General features: G+C 32.7%; 1 protein-coding gene across 1 annotated transcript; it reads left to right on the top strand.

Annotated features, from left to right (window-relative positions):
• Positions 1 to 15,695: 15,695 nt before the first annotated feature.
• On the top strand, positions 15,696 to 20,339 carry LOC147396142 (uncharacterized). Its single transcript, XM_086449725.1, has 9 exons — positions 15,696 to 16,373; positions 17,546 to 18,073; positions 18,219 to 18,284; positions 18,396 to 18,562; positions 18,679 to 18,835; positions 18,924 to 18,999; positions 19,086 to 19,465; positions 19,564 to 19,668; positions 19,769 to 20,339. Exons 1-9 carry the CDS (start codon positions 16,245 to 16,247, stop codon positions 20,051 to 20,053), a joined length of 1,893 nt encoding a protein of 630 aa, XP_086305851.1. The 5' UTR covers positions 15,696 to 16,244; the 3' UTR covers positions 20,054 to 20,339.
• Positions 20,340 to 24,402: the final 4,063 nt, after the last annotated feature.

Here is a 24,402-nt window from a genome sequence, read left to right as displayed (position 1 = left end):
TTGAATTTTTTACTTTTTTACATCCTCCTCCACATCTTCATAATATTTGAGTTATCCCCCAAAAGTTTTGAACTGATAGTGTACCCCTTTGACCTTAATCTTTATTAATAGACTAAAGAAAAATGACTAAATACCATCATTTGCAACCTATAAATAAGAAAAGTTGATTTTTTCTTCCCAAAATTTGCTATCTTTAGTCTAATCATTACTTCAACTTTCAAATGCCTTTATCTCTGTCTATCAATGCGAACCGGATTCATTCTCAAGAGGTGAACCACTGACCATAAACCTGATTTGAACCGAATGAACCCATGAATCAGGTAACATAGATCTAGACTTGTTGGATGATAGACTTATTCATCTTTATAGGTCACCCACTCAAAGTTTATTTTTAATTAGTGTAAAAGTGCACATGATTTTGAGTTATTTTCCTCAAATAAGGAGTTTTTCTCTCATCATTAAATTTATAGAAGAAGAGATTAAAAGGAAGAAAATACAAGAAAATGAAAGAATCTCCATACAAGTCTGTAAATGCGTGATTTTTGAGTTCGAAGATCACCTCTACATATATTTGGATTCACCACCATTCTTTTTTATAAAAGGATGTGAATGGACACCTAAAAGATATTTTTTGTTGGAAATGTGTCATTTTGGCATCACAGTGACTCTTATACGAATTAAGATACTGGTCCACCAAGGATATAGGTAAGGGTTCGGTTGGAGAGAAGGGAAGGTGTTAAGCACTCCTCGCTATCCATCAAATGATGATAACCTTAAAACGTGGCCATTTTTAATAAAAATGAACGGAATAAAATAAAAAAAATGTTAAATGATCGACAACTTGTACCCTTAAATGTAAAGGATTTGCTATCGACTTTGATCGTAAGGATTATCTTATTGAAACAGATGATCCTCACCAAAATCTTGTTTTAGGGACACAATTTTGAAAATTGTTAGCTAGTGGCTATGGGCCCATTCTCATGGGTTGAGAAGGGCCCAATCCTCGATAGTCTCAAAAGATTTTTTTTTGTGGTATGTGCAAATTGTGGATGATGATTGTAGACACCCCATTTTTGCATCCGCCTGATTAATCAACTCGTCAACCCGATCGCAATGATTCCCAAAGATGGATGTTATTTCTATTGCTTTATTTTGTTACCAGATGTGTTTCAGAAATCCGGATGAGGTATCTTGAATTGACAAAACCTTAGAAACCACGTTACACTAGGAAAATACGACCCTAGAAACATAGAAATCATCATCTTGCAAACCAAAAAGAAGCTTCACGATAAAAATCACTAAAAATTAACCAAATTACCAAAATACCCCTAACCTCAAAACAACGTTAGAGCCTATGTTACGCTTAGGAAAACCCATTCGAACATATAAAATGACAAATCGAAACCAAATAAATCATTTCACCAATTTTAACAAAATTTGATAAAATTACGAAAATGCCCCTCATAAAGTTCACAATCATTTCACATAAAAATTTTCATAAATGATACAAACCAATATTCTCATTGAATTCCTTACGAAAAGCCGATTCTAAAACATCTTAGAACATTAAAAACCGACTTGAAACGTGAAAAGTCCTCTCCGGGGGTAAAACGGTAATTTCACAATTTTCATAATTAAAAAATTCGAAATTAATAAATAAAATATTAAATAATTAAGTGAAACATTGATGAAATTAATTTAAAAATTTGAACCTAAAAAATTGATCAATCGGACTTTCAGGCAAAATTGTTGAGGGTTCGTGAGATATTTCTTTAAGGACCCCTCCATTTGGGGTCCAAAGAATTAAAGAAATAATGGAAGGGGTTCTCCAAAAATTAAAAGTAAATCAAGCAAGACTGAAGTCAAGGTATTAAAGTCAATTAAATAAGACTGAAGTCAAAATTAAAGTCAATTAAGCAAGATTGAAGTCAAGATATTAAAGGTCAATCATTTAAGACTAAAGTCAAAACATTAAAAGTCAATCAAATAAGACCAAAAGTCATAATATAATTCTAATTAAATAATAACTCTATCTGAATAGAGTTCTAACTTAAAAATAATTCTACCTAAAACAATTCTAATTAAAACACAATTCTACCTAAAATAAGTCTAACTAAAACACAACTCTAATTAAAAGATCTCTAATTAAACACTAACTCTATCCAAATCAACCCCTAAAAACATCTATAAATAGAGGTGCTCACACCATATTTTCGTATCAAATCATAAACCCTAGGAGAAGTAGGTCTAGAAGCTCCCCTAGCCCCCCATAAACCCTAGTTTTGGAGCCCCAACTCCCTACCTAACATCCCCCCTTCAATTTTAGTCTAGAAAACATCTAAAATCCCTCTAAAAACATCCTTAAATCCGTAACAAACTTGAAGAGTTCAGATTCAGAAATAAAGAGATACCTTGATTAAGGAGATTTGAAGTCAAATCCGGAGACAGAACGAAGTAAGGGAGTACAGTACAAGGAGCTCTTTTTGTCAGATCTGAGGGAGCAAAATCCTTGCTATCGGAAAGGTATGAAATTTTTATTTTTATTTTAATCTAGGTTTTTAGCAATGTGATATCTTCGGGAATTTAGTAGAGACCGGCTTTGACCGGGCGGGGTTGGTGCCTAACACCTTCCAATCTCGTAACATGATCCCCGAATTCAGTTTTTTTTGTTTTAGATTAACTTTTATCCATTTAGAGTCATTGATTGGTTCCTAGACCGTAATGATTAGGTGGCGACTCCCAAAACTCAAGGGTCAAAAGCGGATCCGCGCACCCCGCGGATCGAGGGCGCTTTCAATGATAAAAGATGATAATTTTTGTTTTTTGTAAATGGGACTTCAACCCCTACACTTTCGATCGAACCAAAGTCCAATCTACCGTAGATAAGGGAGACTTGGCATTACATTTTAGAGATTTTCTAAAAATTAAAATTAAAGAAGTGAGGGAGGGGGAAATGGAGATGGGAGAATAGGAGAATTTGCGTAAATTAAGACCCTATTCTAGATCCACCTTGAGGCTTCCTTTTTCTTCTTCTTTTTTCTTAGGTACTTAGTATAATTATGTATATCATTTTGTAGAGAAGAAGAATAAGTGAGAGACAGAGAGTTGAATAGAGAGAGGTTCATAATTTTCTTTTAAATTTTCTTAGGGCTTGAGAGCATGACCACTTTTACGAGGGATTGAGGGATTTTTATAAGTTTTTTGGGTTGCTTTTAGGGTTAGAAATGTCAAAGGTGAAAGAGTAAAGGATAATGACATGAGGTGTAGGCATTGGAAGGTTGATGTTTTGATGTAGAGAGGAGTATACATGGAAGGTAGTGGAGATGGATCACTCTTGACTAGATTCAACCCATATAGGTTGAGTGTTAGGTGAGATTAAAGGGTATGGGTATTAGTTGAAAGAATAGTTGTGTAAAGAGGGTAGTTATGGATATTTTGGAAGGGTGGAGGAGATAATGACAAGTATCCATGTAATACCCCAAGTTTTTAACTCGTATCTCGAGGGAATCTAATAGTGAAATTTTGGGAAAAGTTTAAAAGTAAAACTTAGAGTAAAATACTCAGATTTTGTTAGGTTCACTTTCAAGGAAAATCAACTTAGCCATTGGATTCAAAATGGTCAAAATATATACTTTAGCTTATAAGCAAGCTCGAATTCGAGTTCGGATGAAAAAGTTATGAAATCCTCAAATTTTGTGTGGAGTGGGATCCAAAATAGTGAAATTTCGTTAGAGTGAGAATCAGGAAAATTCGATATCACCATTAGGTCCGCAACGAAAAACTATTCAAAATGAAATATTCATTTATCGAATTTCAAATCTGGAAAGCTAAGATATCGTCGACCATCAAAATAAATAGAAAACTACAAAGATACCCTCAGCCTTGTTATAAAAAAATGCTAACTTTCTTTTTAAGTCATTCTCTTTTTCTCCAAAGGACCAAACACCAGCCCACTCTCAATCCAAGGATTTTAAACCATTCTCATCAAGTTCTATCACAAATGGCTCCGGATTGATCGTCGACGAAGAATAAGAAATCATCGGCATCGACGAGCTCCACGTTCTCATCACCTTGAATCTTTATTTCCCTTTCTTTCTTTCCATACCTCATAAAAAATCAGTGAGTGAGCTTGAATAGAACCAACTCGAGGCTTCACTTTATTAGTAGAAAATTCGTCTTTTATTGTAGAAGAGTAGGAGAACGTCGTCGTCAAATGTTTTGCAAACCTTTGCTCATTTTGCACGTTCGACTACTATTATCTGGCTCAGGTTGATCATTGACTATGACCATAAGGTACAGGTCCTTTCACGAAGTGTCAATACGTTCGACTACTATTAGATAGTTAATGATCATTGAGTCATCATTTTCATCTAAGCCTATCAGGCGAACATATGATTCTCTAAGACATTTCTATACTTTCCACAACTACCTTTAAATTACATAGTTTACTTGTAAAAATAAAGAGGAACGTCACGAATCTTAGTTGTATTGCTACTCCCCTATGCATCTTATATTACATAGGAGTTTACCATTGCAACTGTTCATCCTAGGATAGTATGTCACTCCAGACATAATATGACAGACTATCCTTTCAGGCTTTCACAAACTGTTTAATGAATCCAAAAATAATTATGTATATATATTTTTTCCTTTTCAAAAATAAAATAAAAAATAAAACATATAAGTGTGTGGAATGGACATTCGATTTCCTATCATGCAACGGTCCAACTTGTAAAAATAAAGCAATACTCATCGCCTCGTGATAACAGAATCATAAATAAACATGCAACCATCGCCTCGCGATAATAAAAAGTAAATTAACTATCGAATATCTACTCACTATCACACGTAAAAGATGAAAGTCTATACTCTCCTTTAAAAAATTAAGGACGTCGCTTCTACAATGTGATCATTCTGAATTTCAACCTTTAAACCATTTTCTTTTTCAACTCAACAAAATATTTGTAAATTTTTTGAAGAAATAAAAGTATATTTTTTTAATAAATTCAAATATTAACACTTATTTTATAATTTTTTTTGAAAATAATGACCAAAAATGGTAAAAGATAGTTTATATAGGTAATTCGGGGTAAAATCATTGATGATTGGTTAAAGTTGTGAAAAGCTGATGAAAATTTAGCTAAGTATTGAAAATGTAATTTTTTAAAGTTCTTCAAATTGAAAATGGATTTTTGGAGACGAACATCTTAAATATGAAATTTGATATTATGTAATTTTGAAACTTAGTTCTAACGAAAAGCCCAAGAAGTCGAGAGTCAAAATTCTAATAAAAATGTTAGAAATCGTATTTTATCATTGAACCCAAACATTTGATTTTTATTTGTTGAGATTTGAATTTTTAAATCATTCCTGTTGTTTCCAAATAGAGGGTAATTCCTTAATTTCATTAAATAATTTCAAATGTTTTTAATGAAACTAAGGTGCTGAAAAGTATACAAGCTGGTGAGAAAAAACAATGTTGAAAACAAATTGAACTTCAACTTTTATATAGGGGCAAGCGACAGAGGTAGTTGGATGGTCGACCAAGCATGTTGGGTTGACTGAACCCAAGAGTTGTTTACCCTCAAGTTCTTCGTGGGGAGACTGATCGAGGTGGGTGATCGAGCGAAAGAGATTTATTTTCCTTTCGACAATTTGTTCCCCAATTTATCAAAACTTTTCAAAAAATTAATTTTTTTCCTTCTATTGATTCAACAAGAAAATACACTAAATAAATAATTCTAAACATGATATTGTAAGAGATCAATATTTTCCTAATTTAAAACAAAACATATAAGATTTTAAATCAAAAGTTATACTGCTTTGAAAACTATGGCTACTAGGAAGGTATAGAAGTTCTCCTACAATCGAAAACTCAATAAGAACATGAAAAAGAGATAAAGATTCATATGGAGCACCAAATAATACATATAAAAGCATGATTTAAAAAAAATATATTTTATCCTAACTTCAATGAAAATAACATTATTTTTTTTTAAATTGAATATTCGATGCAAATCAAGACTAAGACTATTAGGAAGGTCTACAAGTTTCCTACCTTAGATTCGATGACTAAAAACTCTATGAAGCATGTGGGAGATCGAGTTGGATCGAAGGTTCCGTGTTGTATGTTGTCGAAATTTCTAACTTGTTATATCTCTTCGAAGGTTGCAACAATCTGATCGTTTTTCTCTTCTATGCCAACGTCTAACAAAATCTCGAATTAGTTGAAAACCTAAGTTGAAGATGTAGGGAGGCTAGAGTTTCTTTAGGATTTTCTTTTAGAAGAAGGGAATGTGGGAAATAGATGAATATTTATGGAAATTGTCATGGGTCCTAGCATTTATAGTGTTAAAAGGACGTAACAATCATTATTTGATTTGATTTGTTTTAAATAAAAAGTCTATGTCTCGAATCCCGATTTTCGCAATCTTATAGTCTATTTCGATTAATTTTTTGATGCGGATCTAATGATCTAATCATTTTTAGAAATTTCAGCTTTAAAATTTTTTCCTATTTGATGACCTATGAATTTCTTCGAGACATGTGTTTAAAAATCTGGGACGTTACAAGTATCCTTGAGAATATCCAAAGTATACTTATTTTGAGAGAGAAAAATACCTTTTTGAAAACGAACAATCTCGATGCCAAGAAAATATTTGAGTTTACCCAAATATTTAATAAATAAAATTAGTTTTGAAAAACTATTTGAGGCGATAGATTGTCGAGGCATCATTCCCAATAATGATGATATCATCGACACATACCAAAAAAAATATCGAAAAAATCTCCTTTATGATAAAAATAAAAAATAATCAGACTTTGATTGAGAAAAACTAGCCTCAAGAAGGGCAGAAGAAAATTTGGCAAACCAAAGATCATCTTGTAAAAAAATATTATTAACATCAAGTTGATAAAGAGAGCAATACTTAACATAGGAAATAGAGAGCAAGGCGTGAATTGTAACCAATTTCGCAACATGTGCAAAAGTATCATGATAGTCCAAACCTTCAACTTAATGAACCCTTTGCTACCAAGCGAGCTTCACAATGCTCAATTGTACCATCTGAGCGGTACTTGATCTTATACACTCAATCACAACCAATGCCTTTATTGTTGGGTGAAAGAATGTAGAGGTTCCAAGTATGATTTTTATCTAATGTTTCAATTTCCTTTTCCATAGCATTAGAGTTAATGCTACCTAAATAGAGCATAGCCAATAATTTGTTGTATTGTTCTTGAGTGATAGCGGGCGTGCTGGTTATTATACTTTCTTCAGATTTGGATGTGTTAGTAGATGGACCAATTTTCTTTGGAGGATATTGAATAAATTTAAAGCAACGATCTTTAGTGTAACTATCACAGTTACAATGATTATAGAGATAGATGGGAATGTGATTAGATGTACCACTATGGTTAAAAGGCTTAGTAGTAAGAACAATAGCATCTGGAATTGGAGATGAAGAATCATGAATCTTTTGTTGTTTCTCTTCTTGACAGACAAGAGAATAAATTTTGTTGTGCTCGGAAAAGGTTCCATGAGAAGAATTTGACTTTGAAGAGCTACATATCTTTTATGAAGGCTTGTAAAAATTCTATCCCCCTATCTTGTTGGTGTTGTTGGCAGAAGCTTTCCCATGTGCACAAGAACAAGGTTGGATGGTAACAAGAAAATTAACTTCATTCCACAGTGATTGGTGTTTTGTTAAATAAGTCGAAACACTCATGTCTTCTTGTTGGAGAGAAGAGATAGCTTATTTTAATTCATAAATCTGTGGAAGATTAGATGGAGAAAATCACTCTGATAGATCTAACTAACTCTCCCTTGAAGTGTCGACGTACTGGATGCTACTACGAATTTTTTCTGAGACTGAGTTGAGAATCCATGAGGTAACTAAATCATTTCATCTCTCCAATTGATAGAGTTCCCTTGATATAGTCGGTCTTTCCAAGGTATCATCCACGAAGCCTACATTGTTTTTGGAATGTAAGGCCATGGTGATGGCGCGAAGCCAAGTACCATAATTATAACCTATTAGAGGATGTGCAACAAGTGCAATAGTTGGACTATCCGAGTAACGAATAAAAAGTAGATCATTATTCGATTTTTGCAATTTTGATAGTCTCAGACGAGCTTTCAACATCGGTATGATTTTTGCCATTGAAGAAGCAACGAAAGAAAGAAACTAAAAAAATTAATGAAGAGAGATCATTGATGACTTGTCCTGATATCATGTAAAAATGCACACAATTTTGGGTTATTTTCCTCAATTGAGAATTTTTTTCTTATCATTAAATTTATAAAAGAAGAGATTACATGAAAGGAAATTGAAGAAAATGAAAGAAACACTATACAAGGTTATTTACAAATAAAGGGAAATACAAAAAATAGAATGCTATAATTAAATAAGAAAATAGAATAATCAACCAATTAGGTATAGAATCATGCTAGAGTGACCTCAAGATTATACCTCACATCTCACTTTCTTGACATGGAAGTATGTTGGAACCATATATATTTTCACTTGTATCTTAATGAAAAGCATCTACAGTTTCTACACACTTCAACATTACTCTTAGGTTAATGCTCTAATCTTGCTACCCAAATATAGTAATCATAGTTTGTTGACACAAATAAAGAAATTGTAACAAGTAGATTAGTAATTTAGTGATTGTGAAAAATTGAGCCCAAGTCTATGGATTTGATTTTAATCTAATATTTAGGATAAGTTCTACAGTTGTCACATGTTATGAAACTTTTAGATTAGGATTGGATTTTCTTATAGAAGTGGTTTTCTAGTTATATTATGATAGTAGTAACCAATCACTATCTCATTGGGTTTAGAACTCCACTCCACCACTAATTTGAATCCTATTTGATCTTTAGTTTTCCCCTTTATATATTTGGGTATTGAGTTGTACTATGTACTAAGTCAATTCTTCTAAGGTTTGAGAGAGAAAAGTATAAGGGTGTACAAGGGTTTCAGGATTTGGATTTTGGAATTTGGAATTAAAATCTTGTGTGATTATTTCTTGTATTATCCTCCTTTGATTTCTTAATGAAAAAGATTATATATATCCGTGAATGTAGACATTGTTATCGAACCACATAAATCTCTATGTTCTTTGGTTTATTTATTGATTTTCTTTTATTATTTTATTTGTAATCATATTGAAAAAGGTTCTCTAAATTCACAATAATTGTCACCCATAAACTTTAGCAGCTAATCTAATCAACATCTTAAAATTTTTAGTGTTAAAACAAAGTATATAAGCTTATTTTTAGTGAGATCGGTAGCTTAATATGGAGGAGAATCAATCTCAATACTATGACATCATCGCGCTCATAGACTTTATCAACTAATCGAACTGACACCTCAATTAACTATCACCACTTATTCCCTAAATTTCCTATAGTAATCTCAAATAAGGTATTTGTATGGGTAAGACTAGGATAAATACTATTTCTAAAGATGATGTTGAACCTTTCTCTAATGTTAAAAAAGCAAAATATCAAAAGTTGAGATCAATGCTATTAAGCTTCTCTATCCACAAATAATTTTATTTATAAATCACTAATTATCTCAATGATATCATAATTCCACCATCCAACTTACTTAGTTCATTCGATTTGAATTTAGGTTCTTTGTTTGTTATTCTAGACAGACCTAAATTGTATGATATGATCTAGCTACATAGATAACTTGTTTCTTGGCTTGCTAGTTCGGTTTGCCACATACAAATTATAATAAAGTACAACTATATGAATAATAAAACATAACGGTGAATCCCACACCCTTATCGCTCACACATAAAAAGGGGTTGAGATTTAATCTCGTTACGGATTTTGAAGATAACTTTTAACTTTATTATCTGTCTTCTTCTTTTCCTTTCAAAGAGTTCTCTTCCAAGAGTGATATCTTGCTCACGGTGTTCATAGACTCTTTAGTGCGTATCACGTCAAACATGCAAGGGTAGTTTTGTAACTAATAAGGGTAATTTTGTAAATTAGGGATGTCATTCAATACATGTAAGTTCATTTGATTGGTGGATCCAAGATTTTTGTGAACAAAATTTTTCCTCTTCTAATTTTATTATCTTTCTAGGACTACCATTTTTTTAATAATACCCCTCCAACTTTGATGGTAATCATGGTCAAACTCTATTAATATTTAAAAAAATTCCAAACTTAAACATGAAAAAATAAAAGTAAAAATAAAATAAAATATGATTTGCTTTTGTTATATGAATACATGAATAAGGTAGACGAAGGAGAAAAATTAAATTTCTCTAAAGATATATATTTTGTATCTTCATTATTTGGTGCATCGAATCCAACCACAAAATCCCATGAGTCAAAATTACAAGATTTGTAGTCTAATCAGAATGAATTCATTATATTCCATGATTGGGTTTGGCCAAAATGAGAGCCAATTATGAATCTGATAACATATATATATATTGGCGTGGGACATGTAAATCTTTTAGATCATCTTATATGATTTTGGTATTTGAGATAATTATAGTCAGTGGGTCCCATCCTTTACAAGTACATGCAAGAAAGTCCTGGTATTTGCTTGGATCAAACGGTGAGAATCAAACTGGTTTGGAACAAACCCTTGGGCAAAATTTATTGAGTCAGGGAATGGGCCAGGGAAATGTCTAAGGGTGGATAGAAATGATTCATGTGTCCTTAGATTCCACGATATCGTGTCAATCTCATTATCTTGATTTTGCTATTTTTTTTTCAAAAGCTTTTAATTATGAATCTTATCTGATAGATATATATAGATAGATAGATGATAGATGTCATTCAAAGTTACAATGTGAGTCACGTGAATCGATGGCGCAGCAGCACCATACTACACTACCGCCATCACCAAACAACACATCAACTCCATCAATCCTTCTAAACACGCTTAAAATCTGGATTTCTCTCTCTCTCTCTCTCTCTCTCTCTCTCTCTCACTTTATTAAAAGGTAATTTAATTATTCCTCCCCAAGCTTTGGTAAACATTTCAGATACTCCCTATATTTCAAATGATATATTACCCCCTTGAGATAGTCTTGTCACTTGTGTCCTGTGAGGGAGATTTCCATCTCCTGAGTAGGGCTGTCAATGGGCCCGCCCAGTACGACATGTATATCGGGCCAGTCTTAGGTACTAGGCCCATCACCCAATCAATAACTTATATATTAGAATACTGCTATTGGAACTCTAACATTTACTTATTGCACTCCAATTTCTTAAATTATTTATCACACCCAATTTAGAGAAACACACCATTCAAACTTTACAGAAGTTCGATTCTAGTTCTTACTTCAACATTACTAAGCATTGTAATACATTCAAACAACTTCAATAGATGTTTACAATCAGGATTCGACTTATACAAAATCCTAAACCTTAAAAAAATAGAAATCTTAAAAAGAAGAAGAAGAAGAGAAGAGAGAGAGAGAGAGAATTTCTATTGGAATCCAACTTTTACTTATTCTCAATTATTGATTTTTTTAAATATAATTAGAGGGTAATAAGTAAAAATTGGGGTGCCAATAGCAATTCTCTATATTATATACTAAAATGTATAATTTTAAAAATAAATACATATTTATATATGAAATTTGGGACATCCTAACCTACTGTAGCCCAGTGTATAGTGTGGAAACTTGAATTGGTTGGAGAGTAAATCCATGCTCAACCCCAAGTGACGTGACCCTCAACCCGACCATCAGGTCTGAGTTCATTAACCCAAGTTCAACCTGAATTTGAATTTCTAAAATCAAATTGAGTTCAGGTTAGTCGGAATTAGGAAATTTTGGGCAGATTAGGCTCATTGTGCAACCCTAAACTTATTTTGACCAATAAATAAATTATATCTTAAACAAGAAATACAACATCCAAATCTATCATTGAAAGAATATTTAGACAAATCATATCAAAACAAAATGCACATTAATAATATTCAATTTTCCACGAACCATTATAATAAGATGAAATCAAAAGGTTAAATTGAAAAATTTCTTGATGATGCTCCCTTCACTACTTAGTCCTTAATGTTTGTAACATTAATGAAATGACTTATCTTCAAGAAATCTATGCATACCATATATAAACATATATATCAATGGACTCAAATAGAAAAAAAAAAAAAAAAAGATTTTTTCTTTAATAATGAGAAAATAATAACTAATATAAAAATATATAGCATTGGAATCTGATTGAGTTAAGCTGCCCGAACCCTCAACCCGAATTGAGTCTAGGTTGAGATATTCTAATCTAGGCTCAACTAATCCTTTACATAACTCGACCTAAGATTGCCCATCAATCGGGTTGAGCTCAGGCCAATCCACCGAGGTTGCAGCCCTACCAATGAATCAATGCGATCAGTCAAGGGCATAAGGTTTTCATAATTTGTCCCAACCCAAGTATTAGGTGGGTTGACTATGATTTTGAAGCCTGATTAGGATCGACTCATTTAAGAGCCTTGTTTACAGTAGGCCCAGACTGCCCTAGTCATCCTATTTCCTACACCTTGATATGAACAACAATGTCACCCTTCTCAACTTCAACTCTAATCAATTCTATTTGGTCTTGTGGAGAATAAAAATTGTCCTCCCATCTAGACCATTCATATTGCACCAATCAATGCGAGTCTCAATACAAGTATGATTAAGCATGGGTCAGGAGGATCGTATTGGTATGTATTCGAAGGTCTTGGTAGGATGCATCTATTATATCAGGTAGCTTCACAGGATTAAAACTTATTTAATCTCGGAAAGAATATAATCCCTACATGGAATGATTCTTTCCCGAAGGATAATTACTTTATTTAGATAATGATTAATTGACCAATTGCAATCTGATAAAAATTATGAATTGTTTCTATTATTAAGTTTTTTTTTTTTTTTTTAAAAAGGGGGGGAAACCCACTATAAAAGGGATTAGAAAAAAAAAATGGAGAAAGAGATATTTCGAAGAAGGAGGTCTAAGGACTATTATGGAACATGGAAATCATATAATATGGTTTATAATAACTACCATAGAACCCGTGAATGTAAACATTTTTGCCAAATCACACAAAATCTTTGATGTTCTCACATTTTTCTCTCCTTTTGTATTCTATGAATGATTTTTGTGTTTTAAAATCTTGTCTCGAGATAATATTTCAGAGAAAAGATAGATCGTTGAGATTGTCTCACAAAAATATTTTAATTCATTGCAAAAAAAAAAAAAAATACAAAACATAATTATGAAGTTTTGTACAAAAATTGAAAGCATAAACTTATCCATATTATGGATCCCATCCGTCATATTCTCAACGACTAAAGTCATCTCAATAAGATGACTAGGCATCCATTACCATTAACCTCTTTTCTTTAGGTTACAATGTCTACATTATTGACGGGTTATGATCAATTAATATTTCATGGATAATAACATAAAGTGGGTCATTGGTCTAATTAGGAAAAAACCATAAGTTCTTTAAAAAGTATGAAATACATTTTTCCTCTTATACATATATATATAAAATGATAGATTTTTTCAAAAAGAAGAAAATATTTTTGCCTCTTATGCAAATCGAATAAAATGGATAAAGGGCCACTTATAGCAGGTGACATAGGAAAAAAAGAAACATTAGGATGATGTCATGCTCCCATTGCATAAAATTTCAGGTTATTTACTATGCCAATCCTAAATTTTACTCTCAAAATGTATAGGTAACACTGAGACATAGTGATTATCAAACCGACATGGAAGACATTGATCTTGATACGTCACCATGGGCTGAAAAATTATTTTTGGTTCAATGGATTACATGATACTTTGGGATATGCATAAATCAAGATTTTTAAAATAATTTAAGATTAATTTGATCCATAAATTTTATTTGAGCATAATCTTCTTCATACAATTGAAATAGAAATGGAATTTTAACAATCATGCTAACTTAAGGAATATGTGGCTTTGTTTCTCCAAAATTACAATTAAAGTACCATTTTTTTTTATAAATATTTATATAATAAAATACAACGATGGACCATACTCTTTTTATTCTATTATAAAGAGGGATTAAAATTTAATTTTGCTACATATTTTGAGATTTTTTTTAATTTTATTGTCTTTCCTCTTTTATTACTTTCTAAGAACACCCTTCAATTGTCTTTGTTTAAAGTGATTGTGCAGGACGTTAAGTTTAACATTGAACTAATGTAGAGGTGTGCACAGAACCATAAATGCTCTTTCTTGCACTTCAACTTAATGTAGAACGTAGTGACATGCCTAGTCACACGAGCACGACTCATCATGAATATCCCTCCCAAAGAGGACACACGGGCGAACTCTAATACTTATGGTAAGGTGAAAACTTTGTCCTCACACCTTGACATATGTTGTGATGAACAGTGGGATAAGTTATTTTCCCCAAATTTCAATAGTATCCTTGCGGCTCGGTATCAACCTAGTACACGCTTCAATAGAGTAACAATGAAATTTTAGAGAGGTCCCATTCCTTTTGCCTTTTATGGTGCCCTCCTTTATTATAAGAGGATAGTTGCAAATTGCACACGCAACAATCATGTAAACGGAGTTGATCTTTTCTTGGTTGTCCGAATTCCAAAAATTAAGTTACTTATGTCCAATACAAATTATTGCTTGCTGTCAAACAGCTCCAAAGAGGACTTTTGTTCTTGTTAGGTTCTCCTACCTATTCTATGTACAAATGATTATTTGTTAGAAACTCTCTTTGGTAAGAATATATGTAAATGTAATCTGGAATTTCAATGATTTGTGAGTGGTCATAGTGGATTTGCGTCAACAATACTCATATTTCTAAATTTAATGATTCTAGGTCATACTTGTCTTTTCTTAATAATCAATTTTTTTTCATATATATGTATCAAACTTTTCTTCAAATATTGAATTTGTCTTATTTTTAATGAATTCGATAACTCGATGATGGAATATTGAGCTCATGTCTATGGTATTATCACCAAGATAGTTGGCGCCTTCATCAGATCTCCTCTTCCTTTTGCTAATTACTAACAAGGTAGTACAACATAAAATTGTATTTTGTTTTTTCATGAAATTTGTCAAATATGATGGATTATATTAGACAAAATGCTGTATATCCGACCAAATATGACTTATAAATCAGATGATAAACAAATAATTGAATGCTTCTGGGCTCCCATCGAACATGGGTCCTTATATTTTTAAATAAATTGTTGGGTGGTGTTCAGTAACAGTGTAAACCCCACCATCTCAAAATCTCGTGAAGATGGGAAGTTGAGGAGAAATTAATTGATATTATAGGAAAACCACCTCTCCCCCACCTTTTTGAGAGAAACAACACTATCCCATTTCCCAAAACATAAAAATTTCAATTACACAAAACCCTAAGACCCTTGAGAAGAGACATTTCTAGATCTACTTCAATAACCCACCTTGAAAATTGAGATAACTTCCCATCCATCACCATCAATCCCAATATTTTAAAACAAATAGAACTGTAAATTTTTTTAAAAAAAATTCCTCTTTTTTGTTGAAAATCCATAGCCCCAAAACTCAAACCTCCCACGACCCAATGTTTCAAACTCCATCATTTTCAGTTGGACAATTAAACAAAAATTAAAAAAAAGAAAAAAAAACCATATCCAACCAAGTGAATGAAATCCTCGTGAAGATATCTTCCCTACTTTTAAACCACTAGATTGTACTAAAGATTCAAACTTTAGCACTCTCAAAGAAAATCCAACAGTTTTAATTTTAAGGAAGATAGCTTGCTCAAGACAACAGAATCATTTTTTCTGAATAAAGGATAGTGGAACATGAGATGTTGGCGCCCCACACACATTCCCATGCACCCTCTCTCTCTCTCTAACAGTCACACTCCCATGATTTTACATCACTTCTCATATTCTTCCATGATTCCATCCCATGTATCTTTTTATCTAATTTTTGTTAATTAATTTATAAGTTGGTTTTGTTTTTTTAATACATGTTTTTGTGTCATACTTTTCACCACCTTCTGTTCTTTGTTAGTTGACACAGTAATTTCGACTTGAAACCGCCCATCTTTTCCTGTCTATAGAGATTTGATTTCTGATTTCTTTTTTTTTCTTTTTTTCTTTACCTCACTTGCCTTGTTCATGTCCTTTTGACCCTTCTCCCTTTCCCTCTCATATCAAGTAGCAGTGTTGAGTGTTGGAGCCTAATTAAAGTTGAAGTTGTAGAGAGATATCAAATGAGGTCCTTAGGAGGTGAGGTTGTGAAGAAGGCAATGTGGCTCTACCCAAAAGTTTTGGGTTTTAATCCTTCTGAGAGATGGGGACACTCTGCTTGTTGTTTCAATGGGGTTGTTTATATTTTTGGGGTAAGTATGATAATGGGTACCCATTAATTTCTATTTGTTTTTTATTTTAAATTTCTTTTGATATCTAGTGTTATTGATGTTGTTTGTAAATTTATGTTGTCTTTGTTTTCTTATTATTTTAATTTTTTTTGTTGTTGTTACCTGTCTTTCTTGAATGTTAGATGACTCTTTGGATTGTTATGGTGTTATTCTCATTATTAGTTTTTTCTTAATTTTTTTCATAGATTTTTTTCTTCTTCAAATTTTCTGATTTTCCCTTCTAAGTTCTAAGTTCTTTGTTTTTATTTTTCTTTTATAGTCCATGATTAATCCATGTTTGCTTATTCTTTTATTGAGGTATGTGTGCATATCTTGGTCTGTCTTGAATAATCTTGACTCTCAGTTTATTTATTTTCTGTTTTTATACCCCTTGTTACTAATATTTTGGAGTTCTTTTACAAGTTGTTTTCTTCTTCTCTGTAGTACAGTTGGATTTTAACAATATAACAAAAAAATTTATTTTTATAGTTAGAAACATGATGAACCCTTTGAGTTAATGGATGTATTCAACTTGGCTCATAATATTTGATTTTTATTTTTTTCTTCTACTTTATGCTTTCACTCTGATCCATTAAATGTAGTCCATCCATCCCTTGAATGGTTATAGTCATTCATACTATATTCTAATTTTTAATGTTTCATTTCTGTAAAATTGATGACCAGTTTGGGTTCCTCTCTTTAACAAACAACAAATGAAAAAGAAAAGAAAAAAACGTAAAAGAAGTTTTCATTTTTCCAGAGCACCATCTCTAATCAGTCAGATTTTACTCACACTTCTTTGTTGGTTCCTCCCTTGAATGATTTCTTCCTGACTATTTTGTTCTAAATGAGAGCTATTGATTTTTTTAATTAATTAAATTTTTTTTTTTAAATTTCTCTTTTTGAATTGCTCTGCATTTTGTTGGAAGTTATTCTCATTTTTTGATTGGGTCAGTTCTTTTCACAGTTGACATGTTTCTCAGTTTTTCTTTTAACAATATTAGTTTCTTGCCTTAACCTCTTTCCATCTATTCTTCAAATCCACCCATTAATTAATTTTGTTTTTTCAAAGATCCCCTCATTTAAAGACCATAGTATGGACTCTCCATCTCTTTCCAACATATTAAGAGATTCTTCACATTTATCTATTTCAGGGATGTTGTGGTGGGTTACATTTCAGCGATGTACTTACGCTCAATCTTGATACAATGACTTGGAACACCGTTTTAACCACGGGTCAACGCCCTGGCGCAAGAGACAGCCATAGTGCAGTACTTATGAGGCATAAAATGATAGTGTTAGGGGGTACAAATGGTTCTAAGAAAGTGAATGACCTTCATATATTGGATCTTAGAACAAAAGAGTGGAGGAGTCCTAATTGTGAAGGGATTCCACCGAGTCCTCGTGAAAGTCATAGTGCTACTGTCGTTGGAGATGACAAATTAGTGATATTTGGGGGTAGTGGTGAAGGGGAAGCAAATTATTTGAATGACTTACATGTTCTAGACCTAAATACCATGAAATGGACTTCTCCAGAAGTGAAGGGTGATCTTCCCGCTCCAAGGGATAGTCATATTGCGGTTGCAATCAGTAACAAACTTCTTGTTTATGGTGGTGATTGTGGGGACCGATATCATGGAGAGGTTGATGTCCTTGATATGGATACGTTCACTTGGTCTAGGGTATGTATTACCTCTCGATTTCATTTTAGATTAATTATGATTATTATAGTCTTTGTTGCTTTGATGTGGATTGTTTGCTATATTGTTAAGATACATCTAAATTTGGAATAATTTTGTAATTGATGGATGTTCAATGTTGCCACAGCTGATTGTTCAAGGATTGTCACCTGGTGTTAGAGCAGGTCATGCAGCTGTAAATATTGGGACCAAGGTAGGGCATTTTTCCCGAATAAATTTGAAGCAAATAGTATAAAGTTCCGTAAAGGAAAAAAAAATGTAGGATAAAAGAAAATTGGTTACCAATTTCCTTCTTGCTTTGCAGGTTTACATCATTGGTGGTGTTGGAGATAAGCATTACTATAATGATGTTTGGGTCCTCGACTTAAGCACTTGTTCATGGACTCAACTTTTTATACGGGGTCAACAACCACAAGGGCGGTTTTCTCATACAGCGGTGGTTACAGACTCGGATGTTACCATCTATGGAGGGTAAGCTGGTTTAGAGTCAAATCATTTGATCGACCTTGGCCTAGACTAATTTCTAGTTTAAAAGTTTCACTTAGAAAAATTATGTTTCGATTTGTTTCTTGATGTCAACTTTGCAGTTGTGGGGAGGATGAGCGTCCTCTCAATGAGCTACTTATATTGCAGCTTGGAGCCGAGCATCCCAATGGCCGTTACAACATTTCCTTGTGCAAGACTTTCGGAAACCATTGGAACCAAGAAAAAAGAAGATTTCTTAGAGGAGTGGATACTAATTCGGTAGGATAGACGGATACGAATACATTAATATAACTTCATTTCCATATTATTTCTTCAAACAAACAAATTGTTATTGACTTTATTGCAGGTCTTTGGGATTAATGGGGAACCAAATAGGAAAGTCTGTGAACCAGATTCAAAGCACTCTCGTCAACGTAGTTCAGGTTTTCCTTTGATTATTTCGTCAGTTTCATGATAAGTTCACCTAGAGATACAGAAACATGACCCACCTTTGATTCTCATTTATCAGATAGTTTGCATCACAAGAGGAGGAAAACTAGTGATTCAAACGTGTGTGAGATTGAGTCGGAACAAGAAGAGCATTCTCTTTCACTCTCACAGAACTCATCTCCTTCCCAATCTGACCAAGAGCAAGCCCCAATTCAAAATCTCTCCAGTTCGGTAGCCGAACCCAATGTAGCCCCTCATCGCTTTGGTTCATTGAGACATCGGAATCAGATTTCAAGCAATTTCCATCGGAGAACTCCACACGATTTCCATATTGTTGGAGGTGAGCATCCGAGACAACTAAAGCCAGAACGGTTTCTTCATGCTCACACAGGAAGGCAAGAAATGAAATACGTAACAGCAGGACAGAAGCCCCCGGAGGCAGGGCCAATACACACGTTGGTAAAACTTCGTAATTGATACCAAAACATTTTTATTGGTTTAATATTTGTTAGTTTATTTTACATTTCTATGTATCTCACTCTTATCTTTCTTGATAGATTGGAGCTGAAATCCGAGGCAAGGTTGATGGTGCTTTTGATTCGGGCTATCTAATGACGGCTAATGTTAATGGGAAGATCCTCAGAGGGGTCTTATTCAATCCTGTAAGCTACTAAAAAATAATTTAGTCCATGAACGAAACCCAAGTTTTCATTTTTGTTTGTCCAAGAATTATGACTCGATCAATTTCATTTCTGTGATCAGGGACCTGGGGTTATCCCGAGAGCGTGCGTTCTTCCTCAGAATTCTTCATTTGTGTCTGGTCGGGTTGCTGGTGTTCAACCATGTACAACTTCCAACTGCATCGGTCCCACTTATGTCATGCCTGGTCAACAACCTATGACATTCACAACTCATGAATCCAATCATCATGTTCGGCAAGGTCAATCACCTCCAGTAGTTAGAGCTGCCCCAACCTTGGCTCGAGCTGATCTTCAAGACACGCTTCTAACTCTAGGCGGACCTGGAAGCAGCCATGGTGGATCATAGGAGAATTGGTGTACGTACACACGGATGGAGAATGAATCCTTTTTTTTTTGGTGTGTAAATGTGAAATAGATCAAAAATAAAAAAAAGTTTCATGTTCATCTAGCTTTAAAAACAGTCGGGTAATTCGTTTTGAATCGGTCTTTATGTATCAACCGTTTTGGCTTGAATCGTTTGTTACATAATTTGTAAGATTAAGATGATTTGGGGTTTTTGAACAATGATATATGCTCTAGATCAATGTACCTTCTAATTATGAGCTTGTAGTCTAAGCCATACATTTTGCTCATCTGATTATCCATCTCTTTTCTCTTCATTTTTCTTTTTTCTTATTTTTAAGTATGCAACACCCTCTAACCTAAGTCAATTCTCTATTAAAACACATAAATAACTTAAATGACAAAATCTCTCATACCCTATAAACTTTTTACAGGTTCTCAAAAAAGATCATAAAGTATGTCATATCTCATATCTTGTATCTCGAGGTGTTTAAATGATTTTTGCTTAAAAGCATGTGATGTTGGTCATGGGATGGATGGTTTATAATTTATAGCAATGGGCATGAGCTTTATAATATATTATATTATATTATATATATATATATATAGATAGATTGATAGATAGGTATATTGTTTATAAAGTAAAGTTTGTATTTATATATAAATATATTTATTTTTATGCTTTTTATTGAGAGCTATTATTGGTATCCCAATTTTTATTTGTTACACCCCAATTTGTTAAATTATTTACAACACCCCAATTAAAGATTAAAATGCACTCTTCAAACATTACAAAGGTTTGGCTCAAATTATAATCTCAACATTACAAAATATTATTTATAATTATGATTAGAGTTGTGTTGGAGTGATTTTAAAATTCACTCTATCTGTTGACGTGGAGGTGTAAGTATAACCTTTTATATTTTTCATTTGCATCTCGATGAAAAAAATCTATGATCCATACACATCCACATTAGCAAAGTATGAAACGAAGTGAGCATTTTCCTTCTGATTAGGCACATGAAATCTGAACCGAAAAATTAGAAATGTAAAAGAATTAAAAAAAAAACACGAGTTTCTTTGACACCTCAAGTTTTACTTATTCTTAACCCTTACCTTATTTTCTTAATTATAAATTGCATTTTTCTCAAAATGTATGTCACAATATCAAAATTTCAATACAATCTTCATTTTAATTCTCAAAACATGTTTTTCTAATGAATTGGTCATTTCTATAATCAACAAATTCTCTAATAACATAAGTGATGAATTCACAAATTTGTAGACTATAAAAGTGTGATGAAAAATATGTTTTGGAAATCAAAATGAACATTCTATGGAATTTCGAATTTCGAATTTCGTCATATTTATAATTGGGTGTGCTAAGTAAAAATTGGGGTGCCAATAGCACATCTGTTTATTTATGTGAATAAGAGAGTGATGTAGGTAGGTAGGTTGGTAGGTATGATTGTGAAAGAAGAGAGTCCAGCTGTACGAAGATTTTGCGGGGTGTGACGTGTGTGGGTGCACGGAAAAGCTCCCGTGGTTCCCGCGGGATGCACTTTAGTGAGTGAGTGAGGGAAAAACAGTCGCTTTCAGCCGTCTGATCTGTCTCCCCCAAGTCATTCCATCACTTCGACAAGACGTCTCTCCTGAATTTCATTACGTCATCCACGAGTTTTCAACTGTGTGTGATTCCTATTTTGCTCCGTACCTTACTTACATACTTTACAACTTAATCGCTCACTACCGTTACACGTGTATTAATTATCAATTGTTTGTTATTTTTCACAGTTATTAGGTAGAGTTTTGTACACGACGATGTCTCTTGGGAACCTAAAATAAGAATTTTTTATATTTATTTTTTCTTGATTCTTATTTATTTAGATTATAATTCTAATTCTAAAACAAGTGGATCCGAAATTAAATATGTCAAAATGCCCGTGGGTATCTAAAATCCAATAAAAGGAAAAATAATCAAAACATTATAAAAAAATTCTTTAAAAAAAATAATATATCATTTAAAAAATATCGACTTAATTACAATTTATTCTAGTAAAGATATAAGTTTATTTTTTATAAGAATTAAAATTTCTTTTCTTTACATGTAAAAATCGTTTAGGAAAAGTGGCTCATTTTAAACTTCAAAACATAGTTTATATAAAAATTTGAAGAACTTTGTGTAAAAAATGTAAGGAAATCTTAAATAATCTATAATAATAAAAAAATGATAAAATAAATTGGTTTCAAGTACTGATGGTTACCCATTGAATAGAACCTGACGGTTTTGTTCCTATCAATTCAATTTCATTTAAGAATCGACTATAGTTGGATATACCGAAAAGAGAACTAAAATCAAGGTTTTCAATTTAATCTGATTAAATGGATATTGATTGACGCCCCTATTTTAGAATTTTGATCTTGTATCCACAAAACCAAGGTTAGACTCTAAGTCTCCATGATCATTAAATTTGGATTTTGTTAGGACTTAACAATATTGTATGTTAGGCTTGGCATGTTATCTAAATGTAGTCGGTGCTAGTCAACTCCATTGGTAAAGTCTACGGGTTGTCAAAAAATATATAGTTCGATGTAGAATTTTGTTGAAAAAAATAATGTCATAATATTAAAAAATAATAAGTTTACATTTATCTCTAACCATTTTTCAACTACGATTAAGATTGAACTTTTATTTTGATGAAAACTAGTTTCAAACGACTCTAATCACCCACAAAAGGTGCATGAATTTGAGATTTTGATAAATGATCAACTCTACGATCAAGAATCAATATTGAAAAATTATCAAATTTAATTAGTAGATTTTATTAATCAAGTAAAATGGTTTTATTAAGGATTGAGTAATATAGTTAGTGAATTTAAAAAGCACCTCAATGCCATCCCCCAAGGGTTAGTGGGATGGCAAATACCACATCTTAAGAAACAAAGGTCTTGAGTTTGAATCTCCCCTTAGGGACTAATTATAGGTATAGTGTAGATACTCCAATTTGAACGGATCCCCACTTGAAAAGGACTTACAAAACATATTTTATCAAAAAATCTTCAAGGGGCTTAAAAGCTTAAATCTTAAAACTCAAACTTATCATTTAAAATAAGGACCTTAGGACATCTAAAAATCCTATGGACTCACAATAAAGCTTCTAAACCCCATCATCTTCACAATCCTTCATCATTCAAACCCCAAACCTAAAATGAATCTCAAACCCATTTTTAAGTCCATTTAGAACTCACTAATCATGAACCACCCTAAACCCCCATTTTAGTCCTATCTTAAATCAAACCCAAACCTAAGCCTAACGTTAACCTTAAACCTAAGCCAATTCTAATGCAATTTCTAACCAAGGCTACAACCGAATCCTAAGCCCAACATACAAATACTCACTTTAAATAAAACCCCTACTAAAGCCAAAATTCATATCCATGTCTATAAACTTAACCAATGAAGATCTACACAATATCAAAAGCCCATGATCATCAAGTTGGACACTTGTCACCATGCCAACCCACCTCCCAAAGTCAATCTGTTTAACACAATGACCGTCCTCAAAAGCTACACAACTCATACATCTATCCACCCCACTTGTCATCACTAACCTCTATCATTTTTTTTCAGACTTTCATCACAAGCCATCCCTATACTCTTTCTCCTTAATCAACTCATATGGTCTACCAAAAGTAAACACATACTCCCACTTTTGTCACATGTCACCACCTCCTCAAATTATCATCACCAATCACTTACATTAACCAAATTTCTAAACTAATACCCACACACTCTAACTTAACCCTCACTCAACTTATGGATGGGTTGTCTAACCAACCCAATTGGATTTTATCCATGTGTTTGAGTCAAAAGTAATCCAATTACCCCCTTTGGTTACATTTATCTTTCCCTAACATCAAAATGCCAAATTCACCATGCCTAAACCTTATGATATTTCCCTTCACTTTTTCATCTTGACTACTTTAACCTCAAAAGTTACCCCCAACACCTATAAAAATCCCTCTTTTCCTTTAGAAAAAGCCCATGTTTGAATTCCCCCCTCAAGTCATCTCCCTCTAGCCCCCCTCTGAATTTAAGAATTATACAAAAATCACTACTTAATCTTCTACTCTCTTACTTAATTTCTTCCCTAAAAACAAAGGACTAACATAAGTACTTCATCAAGAGCCTAAGAAGAATAATGACTTAAAAAGAAGAAAGAAGAAAAATCAGTTTTAATTCATGGAAATAGAAAAAAAAGAATTCAAATTGTATAAAAAAAATCTTCGTTTACAAATCGAGATTGTTTCAATTTATAGAACACAATCCTAACTTAGTTAGATAACTAATCA

Source organism: Akebia trifoliata, chromosome 8 (genome assembly GCF_017979445.1).
Source record: "Akebia trifoliata isolate Shusen 1 chromosome 8, ASM1797944v1, whole genome shotgun sequence".
Lineage (NCBI taxonomy): Eukaryota > Viridiplantae > Streptophyta > Magnoliopsida > Ranunculales > Lardizabalaceae > Akebia > Akebia trifoliata.
This window is presented reverse-complemented; position numbering and strand designations above follow the sequence as displayed.

What these genes read in the sequence shown, in the direction of transcription:
- LOC147396142 (XM_086449725.1), top strand. Translation starts at nt 16,245, where the DNA reads ATGAGGTCCTTAGGAGGTGAGGTTGTGAAGAAGGCAATGTGGCTCTAC. An exon ending in ATACGTTCACTTGGTCTAGG is followed by an intron (nt 18,074 to 18,218) that starts GTATGTATTACC and finishes ATGTTGCCACAG; the next exon opens with CTGATTGTTCAAGGATTGTC. An exon ending in CTGTAAATATTGGGACCAAG is followed by an intron (nt 18,285 to 18,395) that starts GTAGGGCATTTT and finishes CTTGCTTTGCAG; the next exon opens with GTTTACATCATTGGTGGTGT.